The sequence below is a fragment of the Hirsutella rhossiliensis genome, assembly GCF_020360975.1.
Source record: "Hirsutella rhossiliensis strain HR02 chromosome Unknown scaffold00004, whole genome shotgun sequence".
NCBI lineage: Eukaryota > Fungi > Ascomycota > Sordariomycetes > Hypocreales > Ophiocordycipitaceae > Hirsutella > Hirsutella rhossiliensis.
The window spans coordinates 6,724,212-6,747,579 of record NW_025408670.1 but is presented as its reverse complement, the minus strand read 5'-3'; the positions used below and the strand labels follow the sequence as shown (position 1 = coordinate 6,747,579).

Here is a 23,368-nt window from a genome sequence, read left to right as displayed (position 1 = left end):
TCATATTTTCTGCGCACGCAGCTATTCTAAGTTATTCCTTCGCCCCAAAGCGAGCCACCCAAACGTCCATGTTCCTTACCGACTCGAGTCTGCCGTCGAGGCGATCGACACTGGCCTTGACAGCATAAGTCATGCTCTGCAGCATCGTCTTGACCTTGTCACCCGCCTGTACACTCTCCATGTCCGCCTTGAACAACCTTGACTTGAGAATCATATTGACCTCACGAAACGCGTCCAGCTGCTTCTCTCCCGGTGTCACCGTTTCCTCGTGGCTCAAGGCCCATCCTACCTCCTCGGCCGCCTCGATCATCCGGAGCGGCGTCAGCGCGCACCGAATATTCCGCTTCGAGTCCTCGCCACGGAAGCTCTCTACGGCGTTGGCGGCCAAGGAAGCTAGCACGTGTGGCACTGCGCTTGGATGAGATGTCGAGAGGCTATATTCTGCAATAAGGACGTTGGCGACGCAAGGGCGTGCTTTGGAGAGCATGGTGGGAAGAAAGCTCGGCTGTGAAAAGTACCAGATGGAATGGCAGAAGACGATGAAGTCAAACGACTTGGTCGCCGTGGTAGGAGCATCGAGGAAGTCTATTGGATCGGCTTGCACGAATTGGATTCTGGAGCCGAGCGGTGAACGAAGAACAAAGCCCTGGGCCGTTCTGTAGTCGGGCGTCCCTGCGATCCGCCTTTTGGTCAGCACAGAGGCCCTCTTCACTTTCGACGTCTCAGTCAATCGTGGGTTTCCTCGTACCCCAATCCAGAGGAGCCGGGTCAACAGCCACGACTTGCCCAGTAGGCCCGACAGCATCGGCGAGGCAGACTGTGAAGTCGCCCTGTCCGGGGCCTACCTCGAGGACCTTGGAGCCTTGCGGGATCTTCCATGACTTGATGAGCCGCTGTCGGTGCTCAATGGCAGCGAGGTTATGCTCAGGCTCGTCCTGGTCGAGGAGGCAGGCAATAACCTCTTGGGGAGTCATGACGAATACCCTATTCACGATCAGGGCGTTCCCAAATGTCAGCCAGCTCTCGGTGGCAGGAGCTTTCGAATCGAGCGAGAAAGATCGACACACAGAATTGTTGCTCCGTGCCTTGATCCTCCAGTCCCCGCCCTCTTCTTCAGGCCGGCCGCTTTGTGCCACGTTTCACGCGAATGATGCAATTATCGCAACCTGATTCGAAGCCCCCGCCCGAATGGAGCACAAGTGCCTCAATGTTGGTCATGATGGACCTTTGATCGTGGCTCCAGTCTCCTCAAGCCAACATGGATGACACATGGACCTGGTCACGGGTGTCATGCCGTGGCGTTTGCATTGCGTCTGGTTGCAGCGACGCAGAATCCTTTGCTGCAACCCTTCAGCGTAAGCTCGGACGAAACGCGGCACTCTGGTACGGCATGTCGTCTAACTGCGCCGTCCTGCATGTCAGCACGACGCGCGGTTGCCACCGACACACTGAGACCACATCGAAGCACACCCGAACCATCAGTGTAGCACTGCCCTGCTACTGGCTCGCTTCTGACCGTCGGGTAACTATGCAGAACCTGTTGTAACTCAAGTCGAAAGGTGAGCAGACCGTTCATCCGTCAACTGGGGGCAATGTTCCCCGATCCAGGCACCTGGGTGGAGCGCCGCCATATCACTGTGTCGCTGGCAGAGGCATTCACAACTGCTTCATCCACTCCGGTCATTCACTTTAGTTGATCCGTTTCATGATGGCCAGGTATACCAGTCTCAACGACTCGGTCTGGAAGGAGCGAGCATCTTCAGAACACGAAGATGCTGATGAAGAAGGACTCCTCGAGAATAATGGTGTTCCGTCGAGGCACTCAAGAAAATCCTGGTTCAGCCATCACAGGCGGACAATTCTCATCCACCTCGCCTTTCTGTGCGCCAATGCGTTTGTACTCATGGCGTACGCATCTGGATGGCTGTCCCTGAGATATCTTCCCGATCCTCACTACTTGAGTAAGTTGCGCGACTCGCAGTTTGGACATACTTTACTGAAAAGCTGCCACTCAGCTCCGTTCAGAAACGTGATATCCTACGAGCAGCGCGAGTTTGAGCTGCTCGCCATCTACCTCAGCAACGGCACGCTCAACCCCCACAAGTCAAACGCGTTCAGCGGCCCGCCACGCAAGGAGCTGGAAAATGAGTGGGATCATCTCATGAAACGTAGGAGACCAAGATCGTTTGACCTATGCAAATGCTTTGGACTCATTGGGTTCTGCAGATGAAAGCGTTCGTGTCCAGAAGAGCGAGCTGGGCCCGTTTGAGGACGACGACAGCGTCGTCGAGCTGGCTGATGGGAGCGGCTACTATACCACGGTGGCGGCTTTCCACGGCCTGCATTGCGTCCAGAGATTACACCACTACCTCTACCTTGATCATTACTATCCAGATCTCTCTGAGAAGGAAGTGTTCCTTCTGAAGCGGCACACGGGTACCTTGTCGAGCATTCCGAAAGAATGGACAGGTTTCTAATCGACTTCCAGAACACTGCCTTGACTGGCTCCGGCAATACGTTCAGTGCAACGCTGACACGACTCTCATCCCAATCCACTGGTCTACAGAGTGAGTACATCCATATCTTCCCCGATACGTGTACAGAGCAGGCGGCCTGTTGACGAAATGTCCCAGTTCGCCAGGGCCGGTGGCTCAGGACTCTGGCAAACACCAGTGCGTTGTTTGGGAGGGCGTATACAACTGGATGGCAGAGCGCTCCTTCAGTCCGTTTGAGCCGGGCGTGCTGGTTCACCCGATCTTCGGTGATCCGTATGCCAACGACAACTCGACGGGTCACGGGAAGAACCTAGGAGCCACACCACTTGGGAAGGGCGGATTGTTGCACGGCGGGCATGGGCACCACGGATAGGTAGCTAGATCATCATCGTAGGCGCAGATTCAGCGGGCTTCGGAGGCTGTGTAATCCAACTATCTTTGAACACATAGAGCCCAATCGTCTTGTTTTGGCATTCCGTGATATGACTGACCCGGCAGAAGCATATCGTGATGGGCCGACAGGGGCCAGGCTGTAACCGTCCCACGCGGCGATTGCGGAAAGTGCCGCTACTGCGGTCATGCATGCCCGTATCTTGTCGCATCTCTCTTTCGATCCTTTGTACTTTGGTGTATCCTGTACAGGGCGGACCTGCCGTCAGCTCCTGAAGAAGCAGGGCAAGTCTCTCACGGAGGGTGACGCCTCCCTTGGACTACTGCTATATGCGCTGGATGCAGGATCAAAGACAAATGTTCCTTGTGATCTATCCCAGCCGTCTCGTACAGGAAGGTGGTAAGACTTTCTTTCAAGTAAGATCTGACATCTTGAACGGAAGAATTGGACAAGACGGCAGCAAGCTTGCCATTCCGAGCCTGGCCAACGCGATATCGGAGTCTGTTCAAGGCTTCAATCCCAAGGCCGACGACAGGACATCGAGATACTGACGTTCACTTTCTTCCATCGTCAATTCTGTTTCGGGAGGACGCCTTGGTTTTGACTCAATATGGCCTCGTCTTCACAACCGTTCCTCACACCCGAGGACAGAATAGAGAGCAACATGGACACGCCAGATGACGAGCCCAAGACCTCTCGCAAGCATGCCAAGAGCCGCAAGACTCGGCGACTCTACACAACTACTCAGGTCACGGTTTACTTCTTGGCCGCCTGGGGTTTCGTATCCCTCTGCCTTGAAGCCGCTCAGCGTATCCTCACAGAGCCGCCCCTCGCCGCAAAGCCCGATCCATACCACCCGGAGACGCTCGCGTTGGACCTCAATATCTGCGACTGCGGCACCACCATCGCCGAGGCTCTCTCACGGGACTGCATTTACGACACAATGGCCACGGCCTGGCTCCCGCCCTACTGCCGCGACGAAGAGCTCACGGCCGAGTTCGACCGCGCCGGTCCCGGCCCGGAAGGCGCATGGTCGTACTTTGCCGACGCAAACGGCACCATTCCCCTGAATAAGACGCAGATGGGTGAGTTGGGCGAGACTGGGGGTACATTCTGGGCGTCGCGGAACTGGCACATTGCACACTGCGTGTTTTACTGGCAGAAGTACTGGCGGATTCGCAAGACGGGTCGGGTCATGGAGAAGCGGTTCGACACGCTGGCGCATGTGAAGCACTGCTCGCGACTGATACTGAATCCAATGCCGGATCATTTTTTCCTGCTCGAGGTGCCCGTCACCATGAATTCGAGCAAGGAGATAGCGGCCTAGGTAGACTCCGTAGACATCATGACATTTTGCGATCACAGTCAACTGTCACGGCAGTCATAGCTTCAACCAACTCCTCGTCCTAAACTCACGCTTCTCAAAGGGGCTCTTCGGTAGCCTGAGCCGATTGGCCTGGCAACAAGCTACCTGCATGTTCGGACTTACACCGTTGTCTGACGTTAGAGCTAAGCCGCAATGGCATTTGCGTCAGCGAAGCAAAACTGCATGAGCAAGACTAATGCATCTCGCTCCGACTCCGGGCTTAGACTTCTCCTTTGAGCTCGACCAGAGAATCGTTGATTCGATCAAGGTTAGATCGGCAACGGGTCCTTTGTGGCCCAGAAGCCGGCTTCCCCTCACATGCTTACTTGCAGAGCCTCGGTATTGGGGTGATCTGCATGGTGTGAACTGTGGCCTTGGGCCGCTCGGCAGCTGGAACTAATGCATGTCAGACCAAGTGGCATCTAGCTATCCCATCACCGGGCTTTCTGCTGACGCGGGGAAATTCCACTTTTCCACCACCGCTCTTGATGCCAACTACCAAGTGAGGAGGTGAAACAAGCCTTGACCTTGTAGCCCAGGCACGTAGGGTTGTATCAAGGCGGATGACTCTCAGCTCGCAAACTATGGCTTCAATTGGTCGAGAACACACCGCGTTTCTTGGTACACGACGTACTTTTAAGGGTACACGACGTACTTTTAAGCTTTGCGTAAGATTTGTTTACATCGAACAAAGGTACCCGAAGACAAGTTAACACACAGAGATGAGTATCGCCCGCCAAGTTGCCAAATCAGCTGATACGCAACGCTCTTGAAGCTCGAGGAGAACATGCCAGGATATCACCTGCTAGCGAAAGGAAGAAAATCACGAATTCGATCTACTATGTTTGTTAGCATAGTGGTTGAATGGGTGTTTGATAAACCACATTACGGACCTCGGCCCTGAGCGCTGGTGAGACGATGTCTTTCTTCAATCACAGTGTAACAAAGAGGCACAGCCCTTTCACTGATGTAACGGTATGCTTCGGGAGATGCCAGAAAAGATGAGGGGAAAGTCGCATCAACCCCGTATTTCTCTGCCACAGAAGCAAGGGCCCCATGATCACGATGCCCAAGTCTTGAGTACTTTCAAGGTACAGAGCACTTCCCAGCGCACTCGACCCGAGACTTGCGGCTCTGTGATACCCGAGCACTCGGAAGTTAACTCGGATAAGCGGCGGACACGATTTCAAAGCCTCATCAGGGTTGAACGGACAATCAAGCAGGCATGACGCTCGCGTACTCGTCTCGCCGAGTGCCACCCTGCATACACCGAACTAGCTCCCACCAATCGACACGAAGCCGAGCCATGCTGCAGGATCATCTTGGTCCAGGTCCGAGCATGTATGGCTGCTTCCGGGGGGAGGTGCGTCTGATACTGGTAACGCGGAGTATTCAGTTGCGGGTGTAAGATGAGGACCGCCATGACCAAGACATGTAACCAACCAGCAGCAGCTCTTGGATCCTTCCAATGCTGGTGTGAGACGCAGAGAAAGTTAATCAGATATAGAGGTCGGTGTATGAGCGGATGGCCGTATAAAGAACGTGGCTCCCATGCTTCCCAGACATTCAGCGCCAAGTCAAGAGGATAAAACACGACCTATCCAATTTCATTTCTCGTTAAAAATCGGCCCAAGTTATCTATCCACCCACTTTCATTAACTGTACACCCAAAAAGTGGATTAACTGTGGCTGACGGCCGAAGAGGGCCGATACCGCCAATTTGTATGCACACATTCTCTACGATAAGTAGAGCCAGGTAGTAACAGTTCTCCTTCAACGATAAGGCACCCAAAATTGAAGCTATTCGTACTGCGCTTTCTATGCTGATGAGACTATTCTTTGGTGTTTACAACAGGCCTCCTTCTTCGAGTGCACTACGTGCCTGATCCGCTTCATCTAACTGTGATTCCAATTGATCCCATACATCCTCAAGGGCGGCATCGTCCGTGAGGCCGGCGACGAAGATGCAGTCTTGGGTCTCCCGCCGTACCGGCTGATCGTCATCATCAGAGACTGGCGTTTGACGCCCGGCTTGTTGATACGCCCGTTGCATCCGTGTGCCTGCCTCGTACGTATCGCCGTTTTCCTCGATGTGCCGCAGCCCTCGTTCCGTTGAAGTCATCGCGGCCGTTACCGTACCCGTCATCGCCGCTGGTGCCGTTGAGGAGGAGGCAGTCGTATAGCCTCAGCCCGCTCATGCCGTTCAGCGATCTCGTGATGTGACGGATCCCGCCGCGTTGATCTTGACCGCCGTGACTCTTCGAGGTTGAGTGAGCCCTTGGGGCGGCCCTTAGCCCTGATAACTTGTGGCTCGTATGGTGCCCGAGTAGGGCTTGTGCCCTGAGCGCTTGTATCGATCGGAATATACCAAAATGGGTCGAAGTCGTCGAGTGTAAGGGAGGTATTGGTGTTGATAGACTCGAAGATTCGATGGCAGCACGGTAGCCCTCGACTAGTAGCCCAATTACAAGGACATTGACCTGGCGGCGGTTTGGCCCGTTGACTTCGGGGTCTAGAGGATCTTGCGATGCTCATCTATTAGTAGCTTTAACGCATATGACGATACTCGCTCGCGGATCGGCATATACGGCGCCTGTAGGAGAACGTTGATATCTTGTGGAGGTTTCGATTCTCTATCGCTGTGATCTGAGCAGCCTGATGGCCCCAGAAGCGTTCGAATCGTTGGAAAACGGTCGTCAAATCGCCCGTACAGGACCAAAGGAACTTCTTCATATGAGTGAAGTCCTCGACGATCGAGGTCGTTGTACGCCCGAAGTGGCGATATTGATTAACGAAACAAGATACAAACTTCTCCTTCCAAGGCGTTAGCCACGTATTGCAACAGTATTGTATAGCTGCAAGCGGGTGGCGGCCTGGTGTCTCAAATTGGCGTAAACGTTCGTTGAAGCTATTCACATCTTGTGACTTGACGATCTCGTTCCACTCTTGTAGAAACGCTTGGAATGCCGGGGCCCGTACGACTCGATTGCCGATTTTTGATGCCTTAGGAAAAATTGCTTGCATTTCGCAACGACATTCTGGTTAATATGCCACGTGCAGAGAAGGTTAGTACTGTTTTGAAGCTCGCGAAAGCTATCTAACGCCTTAAGCAACGCAGTATCTCGGTCCGTGACAGTGACCCTTGGAAATGGGATCGACTCCTTCTCGCAAAGGACTAGCAGCAACGAGATAGCCCAATAGTAATGGGACTCGGTCTCGCCGTTCAAGAAGATAGAGGCAATAGAGAACGTTTTGTTATCTCGAGTGGCCGCGCAGATATTCAATAACGGCATATTGAATCGGTTCGTCTTGTAGGTACAGTCGAGGACGAGGACATCGTGATGCTGACGCCATCGATGGAAGGTAGCACGAGGCGCGAGAAATAGCCCAGTTAGCCGGCCCTGGGGATCACGACTATCTCGATGAAAGAAGTCGGACTTATCTAGCCGGTCGTAGAGAAACTGAAGAGGCGTACGGCCAGCTAGTTCTTCCTGACGGTGCCTAGCCAAGGCGTTACTCACGTCTTGAGCCGTGATACCGGCTAAACGAGGATCGTCGTGAACCAGGTCACGAAGCTCGCCAGCAATATCGGTCGGCCGGGTATTGTTATTAAACTTCCGGATAATGTCGTCGCGATACTTCTGGATAACAAGCGCCCGGTACTTCGGAAAGACCATCGGGTCATCAACAAGGCGATGATTGTGAACATCGTGAAGATAAGAGATAGTCCAGTAACCGCGTTTTTCCTTCAACGAGAGGCGAAATTCACAGTCTGTTTTCTGGGTTGCTGTATTGAGGCGACGACGAGAGATATGAGCAGCTTTATCCTTCCGATTTTCGTAGGGGCCGGCCTTGATACAACGAACAAGTGCAGACTTGCGTTGGCCAGCGTTATCCGCTTCGATGTTCGAATGTGTAGGGCGTAGCCTCAGCCTCAACAACGGTATCGGCGGCTTCCATCGCGGCCTGGAAGGTCGGGAATAGTGTCTTCGTAAGCGACTCCATGATTCGGGCTCGTAAGGGCAGAAAACGCGGTGCGAATAGCTTCAGTTTTGATGGTATTGCTGATAGTTACGGTTACAGGATGTTGTTACGCAAGCATCACGAACTGGCCAGCTGGCCGGCCGGGAATGGGCGCACCAAAATTAGCGGCATCGGCACTGCGCCTGACCCAGCCACAGTTGATCCACTTTTTGGTGTACAGTTAATAAAAGGAGGTGTATAGATAATTGGGCCCTAAAAATCCCTACTGCGCAAAATGTACGCCCAAAAGATCACTGTTGCCGTGGCGCTGCTCGCCCTCGGAGCAAACGCTCTTCCTACCAGTGGTAAGAATGTCACCCGTTCCCAACCATGCTCACATTTTCGGGGTACATATTCTGACAGAGTATTAGCCGACGAGGCTTGGACCAACGCTCTCAAAGAGAGAAGCACCAGCGACGAGGCATGGACCAATGCTCTGAAGGAGAGGAGCACCAGCGACGAGGCATGGACCAACGCCCTCAAAGAGAGGAGCACCAGTGATGAGGCCTGGACCAATGCCTTGAAGGAGAAGCGCGGTTCCGCCGACGAGGCATGGACTAATGCCCTGAAGGAGAAGCGCAGCTCCGCCGACGAGGCATGGACCAACGCCCTGAAGGAGAAGCGCGGCTCAGCGGATGAGGCATGGACTAATGCCCTGAAGGAGAAGCGCGGCTCCGCCGACGAGGCATGGACCAACGCCCTCAAAGAGAGGAGCACCAGTGATGAGGCCTGGACCAATGCCTTGAAGGAGAAGCGCGGTTCCGCCGACGAGGCATGGACTAACGCCCTGAAGGAGAAGCGCGGCTCTGCCGACGAGGCATGGACTAACGCCCTGAAGGAGAAGCGCGGCTCTGCCGACGAGGCATGGACTAACGCCCTGAAGGAGAAGCGCGGCTCCGCCGACGAGGCATGGACCAACGCCCTGAAGGAGAAGCGCGGCTCCGCCGACGAGGCATGGACCAACGCCCTGAAGGAGAAGCGCGGCTCTGCCGACGAGGCCTGGACCAATGCCCTCAAAGAGTAACGAAACACCAGTAACGAGGCAGGATCAGTGCTCTCGCGTTTGATTAAGGGGAATTAGCAAACAGGCATCAACCCGCCCGTGGCAGTGGCAGTTTAGTCTTAGCTTCTTTGCCCCTGTCCGTGTCAGTTTGGAGTCTCAGCGGTACCCACAACCTTGTACGGTTTTTCGGAGTGGCTGCTCATGGCTTTCGTCTTCGTTTGATCTGAATATGGTAAAACGACCTGGTCAGTAGTTGAGCTTGCGGAATATGATACTTGTTTAGCTCGTTTCTACTTTTGCAATCAATCATTTCCAACGTGGGCTTCAAAGAAGAATCGTAGTGTCTTGTAAGCTCGTTCGTCCAATCTAGTTCTCTATTAAGTGCATTAGGATGACTATGTATCGACCGCCAGGTCACATCCCAGCGACATCCCTTGTTTGGTTCCACTATCGAAGACATACAGTCGCTAAAACCATGGTTCAGTGAAGGTTCTGTGACGCTTCGGGCCCTCTGTTGGAACAGCCAGACTGGGAATTTGGCCGGGCGAAATAATACACCCTGGACTTCTCTCCACAAGGGAGTCCGCCAGTCAGACCATCTCACGCATGTACTTAAAGCCCTAGAAGGGTCCAGATCATCTGATCGCAGGTACCTCATATTTTATTACCAGTTCGAACCGTTGTTTTCCCCCTTGGGCTTGCTCTGCCTGCGCAGACACAGAGGCTCGAGATCGTGAGGCGATTTGCAGCCCGATGCATCAGAGAGGAGTAAGGCTCATATCGCTCTTTGCTTCTCGATGATCAGATGTAATTTAATCAGTGGAAAAGATGACTAACTTAGCTGCCCTTGACCGTGTGCTGCGCGTGCCTTGGGTGCGTGCCCTCTCCCCTGTCAAAGGAAGCACGCCGCTTCGAGAACAGATGTCAGTGAATCGATCAATCAATTAAATCAGATATGGTCCGAAAGCTATCAGTTCAGATCAGATCTAGGGGCCAGATATGATCAGATTGATCTGGCGGCAGCACTGCTTTGGTTGACTAAGTCTGCGAGGGGGGGGTGCATTTTTGATTGAGTATTTGATTCTATCCAACGGGCGCTCAGCTCTTGGCGTCAGCTCCGCCGGAGAATATATGGCTAGGCCTGGAACGTAAAAGTCCCCGGTCGGAGTCAGGTTGGACTGACCCCGGGACGAAGATAGTCAATGAGTCACTACCAGCCATGCAGCTTAGGGAGACAGGAATGCTGCTTCCCCGCTTACACATTCGATCGTTTGGCGGTTAGCGTATAGGCGTGAGCGAACTTGCCTCATATAAGTATATATGCTTAATGTGAGCAATACCAAGCGCCAGCCATTGCTTAGAATCGGAATCTAGTCTGTAAAACGGTTCACCTGTCTACACTCGAGGATTGGACATGTCTCGGATGTTGTGGCCGTCGACCATGCGTGAACATCAAACGGCCGAGCAATTCTCCCTTTCAGAACTTCATCAAGCCCGCCGAATACAGCAAGATAGAAGAAAGTTGATTCTCAAGTTGCAAACCCGAGTTGATACTGAAAGAGGCGGCGTTGAGAATACCATTACGACTCGCGTCATTCCCGCCGTCGAGTTCAACTGAACTCTCTATCGTACCCCGTAGCGATTCGGACTCTGAGACAAAGAGCTAGCCAGTCACCCCCAAGAATGCCCGAGCTGGCCCATGGCCAAAGAGACGAGGTCACCTTTCTCCCTTGCTTGTTGAGCAAGAGATTAAGATATAGGAGGGTCGAGGGCAGTGCAATATACCCAAACGATTAAGCATGCATAAAGTGACTGGCTCTTTCGCCGACCGAACCAATTGCTTGTCGCCCAAAGCAGCGTGCTTCGTCGAGGAAGATGTATCTTCTGCCTTCTTTGCTCTTTCTTTCGTTCCTGAAAACATGCAGCTCAGGTTCTGTTCACGGTGGTAAACAGCAGCCTTATGAATCCAAGCAGCCTTATGAATCCAGCCCATGGGCCTGGTCGACAAAACCCGGTCCATCGGACCACCCGGCAGGATCCAGGCCATCGGCTTACTCGCCAAGACCCAACCCATCGGCTTACTCGACAAGACCCAGTCCATCGGCCCACTCGACGGGATACAACCCATCGGCTTACTCGACAAGATCCAGTCCACCGGCCTACTCGACGGACTCTGCGCATTCTCGCGACGAGGGATATGACGAGGAACGGCTTGGCATACTTCAAGGGCACCCCAAACACGACAAAATCTTCGACTATATTGTCGTTGGAGGCGGAACGGCTGGCAACGCAATTGGTGTAAGGCTAGCCGAAGCCGGGTTCCACGTTGCAATTGTTGAGGCCGGCTCTCTCTACGAAGATAAGGACCATGGCATACACACCATTCCTGGCCAAGATATTGTCGGCGTTGGATCGCAAGCAGACGATGTCGTTGAATCCGACGTCGATTGGAAGTTCCACACAGTGCCTCAACCCGGTGCAAATAACCGCAAAATGCATTTTGCTCGAGGCAGATGTCTGGGGGGCTCTTCAGCCCTGAACTTCATGATCTATCATCGGGGCACCAGAGGCACTTATGATAGGTGGGCGGACGACGTTGGAGACGATTCTTACAGGTAGGCTTCTGACACTACGTAGATATTGGCAATATCGTCTCCATGCATGGGGCTAACAACGTCGGAAAACAGGATCGACAACTTCCTCCCGTTCTTCAAGAAGAGTGTCAGCGCCACGGCCCCTGATACGAATAAGCGCAAGGCCAACGCTTCTACATCTACACATTTCGACGCCCATGACTTTGCGCCACTCGGTCAAGGGGGCCCCGTTCAAGTCAGCTACCCACACTGGGTCTCGTCCTGGTCTACCTGGCTAGAGCAAGGGCTTCGGTCCGTTGGTTTGAAGAGAACAGATGGTTACAATCACGGTAACCTCATAGGCTACCACTATACGACGGCAACTATCAACCCGAAAGACGCAACAAGAAGCTCATCAGCTCAATACGTCTATTGGGCCAAGAAGAAACAGCTCCGGAATCTCAAAGTCTTCCTACGCACTCATGCAACAAAAGTCCTGTTTAAGCAAAAAAAGGCTGTAGGAGTGACAGTTGACCACTACGGCCAGACTTATCATCTGACAGCTAGGAAGGAGGTCATCCTGAGCGCCGGTGCATTCCAGTCGCCCCAGCTTCTCATGGTTTCCGGGATTGGGCCTGTTGAAACCTTGCGCAAGTTCGACATCCCGACTATCGTTGCTCTTCCTGGAGTCGGGCAGAACATGTGGGACCATATTTTCTACGGCCCAGCTTATGAAGTAAACTTTCCTACGTTAAACGAACTCCTTAGCGACCCTAAGGCGGCAAAGTTTGCTGAGGAACAATATAGCCACCACCAGGCTGGACCACTTACCTCCAACATTATCGAGTTCCTCGGTTGGGAGAAGCTTCCGCGAAAATATCGGTACAACTTTTCGTCTCAAACAAGAAAGGACTTGGCCCAGTTTCCAGACGATTGGCCAGAAGTCGAGTACCTCGGCGCTGACGGCTATATCGGAGACTTTACCTCCCCTAGCAAACATCAGCCTCCTGATGGCAAGATGTACGCTTCGATCTTGGGTGCTTTAGTGGCCCCGTTATCGCGCGGCAACATCACCATCCGGTCGGCATCGGCCTTGGACGCGCCGGTCATCAGCCCTAATTGGCTAGAGGATAAGGGTGACCAAGAGGTTGCTATTGCGTGGTACCGGCGCATGCGAGATGTGTGGGGGACTCGGGCTCTGCAATCTATCGTCTTGGGTCCGGAAGCCTACCCCGGATCCGACGTGCAATCGGACGACGAGGTATTGAATCTCGTGCGAGATTCGGTAATGACAGTATGGCATCCCGCTTGTACCTGCAAGATGGGGAAAAGGAATGATAAGATGGCCGTCGTGGACCACCGGGCCCGTGTGTACGGCGTGTCGGGCCTACGCGTTGTCGATGCGAGCGCTATGCCTTTCCTACCGCCCGGGCACCCGCAGAGCACAATCTATGCTCTGGCCGAGAAGATTGCCTACGATATTATTCGAGGGGAGCGCAAGGACAAGTATTACGATGGTGCGCACGATGGCGAGTACCGTCAAGGCGTGTACAAGGGCGAGCATCGTCAGGGCGGGTACGGCGGTGAGCATCGTCAAGGCGTGTACAAGGGCGAGCATCGTCAGGGCGGGTACGACGGTGAGCATCAAGGCGTGTACAAGGGCGAGCATCGTCAGGGCGGGTACGACGATGAGCATCGTCATGGCGGGTATGAGGGCGAGCATCGTCAGGGTGGGTACAACGGTGAGCATCGTCAAGGCGTATACAAGGGCGAGTACCGTCAAGGCGTGTACAAGGGCGAGTACCGTCAAAGCGTGTACGAGGGTGAGTATGGTCAAGGCTGGTATGAGTATGGTTATTGAAGCCGAGCAGGATAAGACGTAGAATAGCTTACATCCGGCTCCAATTTCTTTTAATTGAGACTGCCAACTGGATGTGACGGCTCACTCGTCAGGGCTTACTTACACCACTCAATTCCCAGCAACCGCCGAGTTATGTATATACACACATCCATATACATATATACACACAACAGGGAAGCGACAACACTTGATGTCCATGTTCGTAACCGCCCGAGTCCGCAAACCGTTCTCACACACTATCCTGCTCCAGAATGTACATGTCATCCCGCGCGACATGACCATGACTTCGAGCGCTTCATCCGGTGTATCAGCCGCAACTCCTGTTATCTCTCTTGGCAAGATGAGAGAAACACCATCCGCTTCAGCTAAGGAGCTCTGACAAACCCCGGCTGCCCGAGCCCGGTGCTAAAGTAAAGTCTAACTCGTACAAATCAAGATCGCCCCAGATTGCAATTGTGAGATCACGCGAACCAAATAAGTCCCAATCGACGTGGATAACCCTATGGTCTTCCGTACGGTATACTAGGCCGTAGACTTCAGCATTTCGGCGGGCATTGATCTTAGTAGATGCGTGAGATGGAGAAACAGCCCGACAGATTTCGGCCAGCGATTGTGGAGCATCTCGTTTAAAAGATGTTACTCAAAGCTTGGACTGGAAGCTTATACAGAGAACCAGAAATCGCGTTTGCGAGACACATATATTCGGTAAGTCTCCTGTTTCATTTTCCTTGGACCTCCTCTAAGGAAATAGCGGTCGTCTTTTCTTTGGTTCCGGACAGCACACCCATCAAGGTACACTCTTTGTTCTGCTCTATTTCACTCGAAAGGTAGGCTGAAAGTTCTTTTAGCTTCGAATGAGCTACGCCAGCAACATGGAGCAGTTGAATAAGGCCTTGAATCTCGGCATCTTTATCCACGCAGATGACCTGGACAACATCGAGCGGGAGGCCGTCTCGAAGGAGGCTAATGGTGGCAGGACTTGATCGACGTCATCGGGCTCATATCATCTACTGATATTTACTTTGCTACCACCCATACGCATTTCCTTTACGCATCGCAAAGACGTGACCATGAATAGGGATTCCCAGTCGCTGTTCCCTTGTGAGACGATTAGGTCGCCCACAGACAAAATTATTCAATATCCCGTGCCGTCAACCAGATATATTCCCATGGAACACTGATGCCGCCGTTTGGGTATGTATCTACGTACTCTCGGCCGGCTTCTGCTTGCAAACCCCAACAAGAGTAAGAGAGAATATTCAAGAGATCGCAGCTCGTTGGACCATCGGCCATTCCATCACCGTGGAGGATGTAACACTCCAGAACGAGCCCGTGGACGTGGTAGAAGAGCGTGAGCGTGGGTAGTTTCACCTGTATAGAGGAGGCCGAGGTCGCGGCTAGGGTAAGGCCGGGGGAGATGGTGGTGAAGATGATGAGGAGGACGGGGAGGAAACTATACATGCCTCCATCAGCCCCGAAGCAGCAACAACTGACATTCAAGTAAGGGCAGGACGTCGGTAATATAACAGCCCAGGTGGAACGCTGCACAACAATTGACCTGCGGACTGTTGTGGGTCCAAACATTGCCGGTTGGAATAGGAAGGGGTGGGTGGCGGCTGCGGCACATATCAACACCTAGAACAAGAGGAAAATAAAGGGTGACGGGATAAAATGAACCGCATTGGGTTAACACCAAAACTTTGGCGATACCAGTCCAGTGTAAAGGGGGGCAGGCATCCCCATGGAGGCCGCCACACTCGCCTGTACACAGAGTTTCGCTGCGAGCCAACCAGGAAGTGGGAATTCGGCGACTCCTACAGTAATGCCATCTAGCTTATTCGATTCTAACAAGGTGCTGGCTTAGTGATCCCGTGACTGAAAGACAACCTCTGTCCGCCTCTCCAAGACTTTATCCCAGAGCGCGTGTCCGTGGAACCCGGGAACGTAGAATAAGATCCCCAGTTCCTGGCTGGTCCACCAGCTGGCTCTGTCCATGTTTCCCGACCCCAGCATCAGGTATTCGTCGTCCACAAAAGTCATCTTGAAGTGGCTTACGACCGGCTCGTCTTCGCTCTCCTCCCGGCCCATCAAGGGTTTAAAGTAGAGTATCTCCAGCTTTCCGGGGGGCACTGGCTGAGCCTCCAAGTCAGATGCTTGCGTCCGCGACTGCAGCTTTTTGTACTCATTGACGAGTTTGCCAATACACCTTGAGGTGGTCGTGCCGGCCGTGACGAGTTGCTCAATCAGCATCATGTTTTTGCTGGTGCGGATCTGTACATCGACTCCGCGGTCCAGTGCCTTCAACAAGGCTTCGACAGCCGCCCCGGAGGTGACGTTCGGAGTCAGAATGGTGATTTTCCGTCTTGCGTTGGCGAATAATGTGAGCAGGGCTGCGTTGAGCGGTGTCATGGGCGGGTCAGACTGGGACAAGAAAGGGAAGAAGCTGAACCGGGGATTTCGGTGATGCGGAGACGGGAGGACGATGGTCGGTACGGCCTCTGAATAGTCGAGTTGGATGGATTGCGCAGACGACACATCGTCTGTTCTTGTCCTGGTAGTATCGCCCGCCACGGGACCCAGGGCTTCGCCAGTGGCATCATCTTTTTTTTGTTGCCTGCCTTGTCGATATCCGTCCAATGTGGCTTCTGGGTCTGGTCCCGTGCCCCAGACTTTTTCGTGGAAGGCCAGTAGAGTCTGGACTGCATCTCCCTCTAGCTCGACGCATCCTTCGAACCACCGTTCCCAGCTGACATTGCAACTCGGCACAAATGCCGTTTGCCCATCAACAATGACATACTTTGGGTGCATGACGCTCAGCGGCGTAAAGAAGAGGCTTTTGACCGTCAACTCGATCCCTCGGCTTCGGAGCATCGCATCATCGGGAAGGCCCAGCTTGCCCCATTGCGACGGCGAGTAGATGTATCCATGACGAGATGAGGTGTGAAAGAGTTTCTGAAAGAGCCCTCGGGAGGAGAATCCAATGGCTATCCGAAGCGGGGGCGAGCCATCTTCGCGCGGACGTCGGGCCGACGCGAGCTGAACGAGGACGTCGTGGATAGCGTCCAGGGTAGGAGACGCAGCCCAATAGCAGGTGACGAAATGTACGGAGTGTTTGGCTGCTAGTATGGCTGGGAGAAGAGCGCGCGTGTAAATGGAATAGCCAGTGCCGACGTGGAGCGATTTGAGCGAGCTCGTTGTCATGAGCGAGTCCAAGTTGCTGACGTGGTGGTTGGGGAAGTCATTTGCTTGTTCCGCCTGGTGAGAGGCAAGCAATTCTTTCCACGGCCTTACGAAAGAGGCCGGAAACGCGGCTGGAGCCGACATTATGAAAGTCACCAACGATGCATGGGAGTTTCAATGTTCTGTCTTGTGGCAGCTCATTCAAGTGTTGGAGAGCGAAGGAGGCACGAGATGCCGGGTAGGCGAGCTTCGGTTTGGGCTGGATGGGCCGGTTCTATCAATTGACCGAATTCATGAAACGGGCTGTTGAATTGGGCTGCGATCAGTCCTGTCTTGGCGACATTCAAGGTGAAAGTGGACGTTGAAGGCGGTGTTAGTATGACAGGCACGTGCCGAATCTCTACCCTGACGTAGCTCCGCGCTCACCGCCTTGAAGCTCGGCGGCAGAATTACGTCTCCCCTCCTTTCCCACCTCCTCCACCAACCATCCATCCACTCTCAGGAGAGGCAACTATTCCACCTCAAGGCGCCGCCACCATGATATCGGGCGTCCTCATCTTCAATCAAAAGGGCGAGAACCTCATTTTTCGCGCCTTTCGTAACGATTGCCGCCCCCGCCTCGCCGATGTCTTCCGCATCCAAGTCATCTCCAACGCCCAAGTCCGGTCGCCCATCCTCACGCTTGGCAGCACCACTTTCAGCCATGTCAAGCACGAGAACATCTATCTCGTCGCAATCACAAAGAGCAATGCCAACGCAGCGCTCGTCTTCGAGTTCCTCTATCGCCTAATTCAGCTCGGCAAGGGCTACTTTGGCAAGTTCGATGAGGAGGCCGTCAAGAACAACTTTGTGCTGGTCTACGAGCTGCTGGACGGTACAGCCGAGCGCCCCGATGCCGCTGCGCCCCTCCATCTCTCTGACACTAGAACTTGCAGAAATCATCGACTTTGGCTATCCCCAAAACACCGAAACCGACACGCTCAAGATGTACATCACGACCGAGGGCGTCAAGTCCGAGTCCCGACCCGAGGATACATCAAAGATCACTATGCAGGCAACAGGTGCGCTCTCCTGGCGAAAGGCCGACGTGCGATACCGCAAGAACGAGGCCTTTGTCGACGTTATAGAGGACGTCAACTTGCTCATGTCTGCGACCGGTGCCGTCCTGCGCGCCGACGTCACGGGCCAGATCGTCATGCGCGCTTATCTGTCTGGCACGCCCGAGTGCAAGTTCGGGTTGAACGACAGGCTGCTACTGGACAACGACGGGCTGCAGAGCTATCCGAGCGGGAACCGGGGGGGCACCAAGGCAACAAAGGCCGCGGCTGGCAGTGTCACGCTCGAGGACTGCCAGTTCCATCAGTGTGTCAAGTTGGGCAAGTTTGAATCAGACAGAATCATCAGCTTCGTCCCCCCAGACGGCGAGTTCGAGCTCATGCGATATCGCGCCACCGAAAACGTCAACCTCCCCTTCAAAATCCATGCCATTGTCAACGAAGTCGGGCGGACGAAGGTCGAGTACAGCATCGGCATCAAGGCCAACTTTGGCCCGAAGCTCTTTGCCACAAACGTCGTCGTTCGCATACCCACGCCTCTCAATACGGCAAAGATTACCGAGCGGTGCACCCAGGGCAAGGCAAAGTACGAGCCCAGCGAAAACAACATTGTGTGGAAGATCGGCAGGTTCACCGGACAGAGCGAGTACGTCTTGAGCGCCGAGGCACTGTTGACGAGCATGACCAATCAACGAGCCTGGAGTCGGCCCCCCTTGAGCTTGAACTTTAGTCTGCTCATGTTTACCAGCTCCGGCTTGCTGGTGCGGTACTTGAAGGTGTTTGAAAAAAGCAACTACTCTAGTGTGAAATGGGTGCGATATATGACGAGAGCGGGCTCATACGAAATCAGGTAGGGGAACGCCCAGCGCGCACACGACCATCACGGACGCTAACAACGGCCAGATTTTGAGGCAGCCTTGATGGAAGAGTTGTGGTTTTTGTTTGTTTATCCCAAAACTTGAGGAAGAGCATGTTGCGGCGTTATGGAAACCTTGACAGCGTGAATTCTACGTCTTTTCTGGCGCTGTCTTGTCAGTGCCCCATCACTCTACTTCAGCGCTCACGTGCGAACACATTATGGCAACGACGTTTATGGAGGCGGCCCGGAGTCCGCGAAGCGCATTCTGTCTGCCTCATATCGAGATTTCATTCGCTTTTCGACGATTGTCAAGTCCGTCCCAAATGTACAGCTGCCTTTGTTCCCGTCACGTCCCTGGCCCATGATATCGCGACAGATCCTCCATTGCCCAGTCGATTTGATTGCGAGGCTTTTCGCACGAGATGCAAACTTCAACAACCCGGCGATTTGCGGCGGACGAATGTCTCGATGTGGTGGAGCCCCTTGGGACAGACCGAGGTTGTTCGCCATGAGTTGTATGTACTTCACCGCAGGACAAGATGGCTCGTGGTGGGATTGACGGGACAGAGGTGACAAAGCCCACACGCGTTGTTCCGGAGTGTTCAACCCTTGTCTTTGGCCACCACGACGTGCTCAATGCAAATCCACGGTCACGGTCGCTCCCAAGCAGTGGGCAGGCAGCTTGAGACTTAGGCATGGTCAAGACGCCTCTCCCCAGACAGGAGGTACAGGAACCGGAACATCTCTTTGGCGCCTGGACATGTGGCTCAGCACGACACTCGCGGAGGACGTGAAGAAGACTTCCGGGGCCTTCGGGCCTAAATGGAGCACAGTGCTGGACAGCACAGACGAGGGCGTTTGACCTGTTGCCGCTTCCATGAAGAGTGGCGGCCTTGGACGGCACGGAGCCGTGGCCAGCACCCCTGAGAGGCGCCGAATCCCTCGTGCTTTCCATTCGCAAACTCAGGTGTCCATCGGCGAGCTACAGCGGTGGCCGTGAAACAGACGTAAACCGAGCCCGCCCTCAATCATCCCAGGACGCGCACCCGCAGCGTCGACGACGTCAATGCGCGGCCCACTCCTGGCCTGCTGATCCATTGTCAGCCCAAGTTGGATCTCAGCCTAGTTCAGTGAGGCAGACTGGCTCGTCGTCGTCCTCGGCTGCTAACAGCCCTGCTGTTTTCACACGTCCACGCCGCCGATATGCCTGTGAATACGACGAGGCCTGCCACGGTCTTCAACCCGTAGCGTCCCGGTGCTGACCACGGACCTTTCTAGTTGTCCATGGCTCTGTCACCTCTGTTCCTGCAAACGGTCGGCGTCGTTTCCGCACTCTTTCTTCTTTCACGGGTTTGTCCAAGCCAGGGCCATCTCAGCATCTCAACCCCGGCGAGAGAGAAAAAAACAGTGGCTGTGAAAGGGGCGTCTGGCAACCCATGGCTGAACGGAGCAAGCGCAGGGCTCTCGTCGTGATGCAAGACGGTGAAAGACGGCGTGGAATATGTAGAGGGCAGGCGTATATATAGGTCGGTCATGACCAGAGAGCCTGGAGTAGGCATCCTGGCCAAGCATCCGCCTAATCGACATCAGATATTCACAACCTCTACTTACCGCACCTTGTCAACGCTGAGTATCTGAACAGGTTGTCTGACGATACAGAATCCTGGCCAAGCATCCGCCCAGTCATCAGACCTTCACAAGCTCTACTTGCCACACCTTGTCAACGCTGAGCATCTGAACAGGGTGTCTGACGACACAAAATGTGTTACGTCGTTACACGTCGACATATATGCGGGCACTGGGCGCCCCCCAAACATGTCAAGTGCCGCTCCAATTGCGCTGTTCCCGCCACGAGACAGGAAAAGGACAGCGAATGTCATTGCGACAAAAAGTACTGCGCATTCAGGGCCAAGAACAGGCGCTGGAAATGCTGCCGGTGCAGGAGCGCGCCGAACCTGAGGGGCGAGTGCAAGGGTTGCGCGCATGTGTGCTGCTCTGAATGTTCACCAAGTAGGTGATGGCAGGCCGGCTATGAGTGGTGCTGATTGCTAACCGCGGCAGATCCACGTGAGATACGCAGCAAGTAGCGAAATCGCGGCGTGCAGACGCTTGGGTTCGGTGATGCGAGGGGGAGGATGATGGATGGGCGAGGATGGAAAGCCGAGGTACTGTAGGCGCGCTGGCCGGTGCCAGGTGCAAAAACAGTCAATTATAAACAGTCACTTGCAGCACATCTGCTGGAGTGTGCACTCTGCTTTTGCCTAGCAAAATGACGTGACAGCTGGCTTTGGTGGGTGTTTCGAGTAGGCGTTTCGTTGCCGCGGGTTAATAAGTAGATGCAAAGAACTGGCAGGCCGAGGCGTCGTCCTTCGTCATGTGAGGACGGCAGGGGTTCCTTGTGCTGGCATTGTGGCATCAGGGTGGCAGTCTCCGTCCCGGTCGAGCCACGTGCCAAAGTACCGACTGGCAGATGAAAGGGGGCGAGAAAGAACGGGCTTTGTTGGTCGGTTCGAGGCCATTGTGCCCATGTACTGTACAGTAGGTACTTTGTGATTCGTGAGCAGGCTGACGGTCGACAAGGAAGGAAACGAGATGTGGCCGGGCTCTGATTCGTCATGGCACCGTCTCCGCGGCGCAAAGCTCAGGCCGCTGGCGTGAGGATTTGCGTGCATGTGTCCATTGTGCGTCGGGTCATGTGAAGCAACCCAAGATATGCGATGCCATGGTCTTATCTCGACGGGAGTGCTCGCCTTCCGGTTCGAGTCAGCCAACGACAGCATTGCCGTCCTCGTCAGGGATCTCGTTCATGTGCGTGCGAGGCACGTCATGATATTGTTTGAGGATTCATGCGGCGCGAGTCGCACATGGGCGCTTCCACTGAGGCCCCGAGACCCAAGCCACGGCAGCGCGCGAGGCGGGGCGTGCGGGACGACGGGCGGGATCAAGAGCGCGGGCGGGCCGTCGATGAATGATGGATGGCGTCTTGTGCAGGATGCAAAATGCTACAAGCTGGCCCTCGTACGGTTCAGCAGAGGTCCAAGGATACGTACTTGGACCCAGAAGCCAAGCGTGTCCGGGAACGTGGTGGCCACGTGAGCCTAGGCTCCCCATCCATGTGACAGTGGAGTAATCAAACATACACTCCAGATTTTCAAACATACACTCCCGACCTAAGCCCCATTTGGAAGAAGACCCCGCCACCAAAATTTGGCGCGCGCTTTCCCAACGCCGCTGCCGCGGCTGCCTGCCTAGATATATTGTCGCATATCACGCCCGTGTCAGTTCCTGAAACCTTATGCTCGATCACTGCCACTGCTGCGCCGCGGCTTCGCCGCAATGATCGGGGTATATATTGTTGCACGAATGTGTGCATCCAATTCTTTTCCTTTCCTTTGTTCTTTAGATAATTCTCATCAATTGACTGATGCCACAAAGATCAACCGCTGTCACGTGCGAGGTGTGGGACACTATTGTCTGACATATATGGATTCTATCTGCAATTATTACCAACGCCGGAAGATGCATCCCTTAGAGTCATTCAATTGAAGCTATCAATAAGCCCGGCCCGATCGATCTTCCGATATATATACAATATGCATATAATGGCGGAAGGTCTTTGCCTACCTCTGTGACTGTGACTGTGACTGTGAGGAAGGATCCGTCCGACGCGGCGGAGGGCGAGGCACGTAAGGAACGAATTTGTGACCGGCCTGCCTGCTAGTTTTGTATGGTGCCGTGTCCCTCTGATCCCCTAGCTGCTGGAAATGCTCCGTAGCCGTCTCGTGAGACTGTGCCGGCGGCTGTGCCCACATGAAGCCGTCGTGATGTGCCTGTGACGAGGGAGGCGGTTCTTGCCACTGTGACGGCGCCGGCGCCTGTACGTATACAGGCACAATTGGTGTAGGCGGTGGCATCACATAGTATCCTGTGACGGCGGCGCCGGCTGTGGAAGTGAGGGCATCGTCGTTTGGTATCCCTGTGACACCAGCGGCACCTGTGGAAGTGAGGGCACCTGTGATAACAGCACCGGCGTTGCTGCTGCTTGTGACTTGATGAAATCACCGATCTGCTGGGCAAGATCGTCAACCCGGCTGCTCACGGAAGCAAGTGTATTCGACCTCTTGTTCATGATAGTGGTGCCTGTGCCCTTCCTCTTCTTCTTTTGCGTCTCTGGTGGCCGTGATACGAGCTCTGGGTTGGCTCTATGCTCCTCTTGCTCCCAAGCACTAAGGATCCGGCCCGTAGATGCCTCTAGTGGAGGATACCTCGCGTCTACTGTTTCCACGCCGGCGAGGCTGGACAACGTCAGGATCGGCTTCGTGGTCTGCATCGATATATTGCTGTTGTTCAGGCTGCTAGTAAATTAGTATAGTACTTATGGCTGGAGCAAGATACTTACAGTCACGCCGTAAACCCGCCAGTGGTTATCAATAAGATGCAATGGTATAAGGGCGGCCGCGTCAGCCTGGATCAAATCGCGGATTGTATGCCGGCAGGGCAGCCCCCATTGCATCGTGAAAGCACCCGTACAAATCGTAGGCATGCCTCGATTATCGGCAAGC

At 54.2% G+C, this 23,368-nt stretch overlaps 7 protein-coding genes across 7 annotated transcripts; 5 read left to right on the top strand and 2 right to left on the bottom strand.

Moving 5' to 3' along the window:
- Positions 1–31: 31 nt before the first annotated feature.
- Positions 32–974, bottom strand: HRG_05164 (methyltransferase domain-containing protein; the record flags this gene model as incomplete). The annotated part of the gene is made up of 2 exons (XM_044863635.1): positions 32–672; positions 749–974. 2 exons carry the CDS (start codon positions 972–974, stop codon positions 32–34), a joined length of 867 nt encoding a protein of 288 aa, XP_044722249.1.
- A 734-nt stretch (positions 975–1,708) lies between these two features.
- On the top strand, positions 1,709–2,868 carry HRG_05163 (uncharacterized protein; the record flags this gene model as incomplete). The annotated part of the gene is made up of 5 exons (XM_044863634.1): positions 1,709–1,961; positions 2,016–2,168; positions 2,227–2,436; positions 2,489–2,567; positions 2,634–2,868. 5 exons carry the CDS (start codon positions 1,709–1,711, stop codon positions 2,866–2,868), a joined length of 930 nt encoding a protein of 309 aa, XP_044722248.1.
- Positions 2,869–3,496: 628 nt separating this feature from the next.
- Positions 3,497–4,213, top strand: HRG_05162 (uncharacterized protein; the record flags this gene model as incomplete). Its single annotated transcript, XM_044863633.1, has 1 exon — positions 3,497–4,213. The coding sequence occupies one exon, from the start codon at positions 3,497–3,499 to the stop codon at positions 4,211–4,213; it is 717 nt and encodes a 238-aa protein (XP_044722247.1).
- A 4,297-nt stretch (positions 4,214–8,510) lies between these two features.
- On the top strand, positions 8,511–9,299 carry HRG_05161 (uncharacterized protein; the record flags this gene model as incomplete). Its single annotated transcript, XM_044863632.1, has 2 exons — positions 8,511–8,580; positions 8,647–9,299. 2 exons carry the CDS (start codon positions 8,511–8,513, stop codon positions 9,297–9,299), a joined length of 723 nt encoding a protein of 240 aa, XP_044722246.1.
- Positions 9,300–11,269: 1,970 nt separating this feature from the next.
- HRG_05160 (GMC oxidoreductase domain-containing protein) lies at positions 11,270–13,712 on the top strand (the record flags this gene model as incomplete). Its single annotated transcript, XM_044863631.1, has 3 exons — positions 11,270–11,373; positions 11,429–11,893; positions 11,966–13,712. 3 exons carry the CDS (start codon positions 11,270–11,272, stop codon positions 13,710–13,712), a joined length of 2,316 nt encoding a protein of 771 aa, XP_044722245.1.
- A 1,860-nt stretch (positions 13,713–15,572) lies between these two features.
- HRG_05159 (PLD-like domain-containing protein) lies at positions 15,573–17,036 on the bottom strand (the record flags this gene model as incomplete). Its single annotated transcript, XM_044863630.1, has 1 exon — positions 15,573–17,036. The coding sequence occupies one exon, from the start codon at positions 17,034–17,036 to the stop codon at positions 15,573–15,575; it is 1,464 nt and encodes a 487-aa protein (XP_044722244.1).
- A 393-nt stretch (positions 17,037–17,429) lies between these two features.
- On the top strand, positions 17,430–18,801 carry HRG_05158 (adaptor complexes medium subunit family domain-containing protein; the record flags this gene model as incomplete). Its single annotated transcript, XM_044863629.1, has 2 exons — positions 17,430–17,766; positions 17,828–18,801. 2 exons carry the CDS (start codon positions 17,430–17,432, stop codon positions 18,799–18,801), a joined length of 1,311 nt encoding a protein of 436 aa, XP_044722243.1.
- Positions 18,802–23,368: the final 4,567 nt, after the last annotated feature.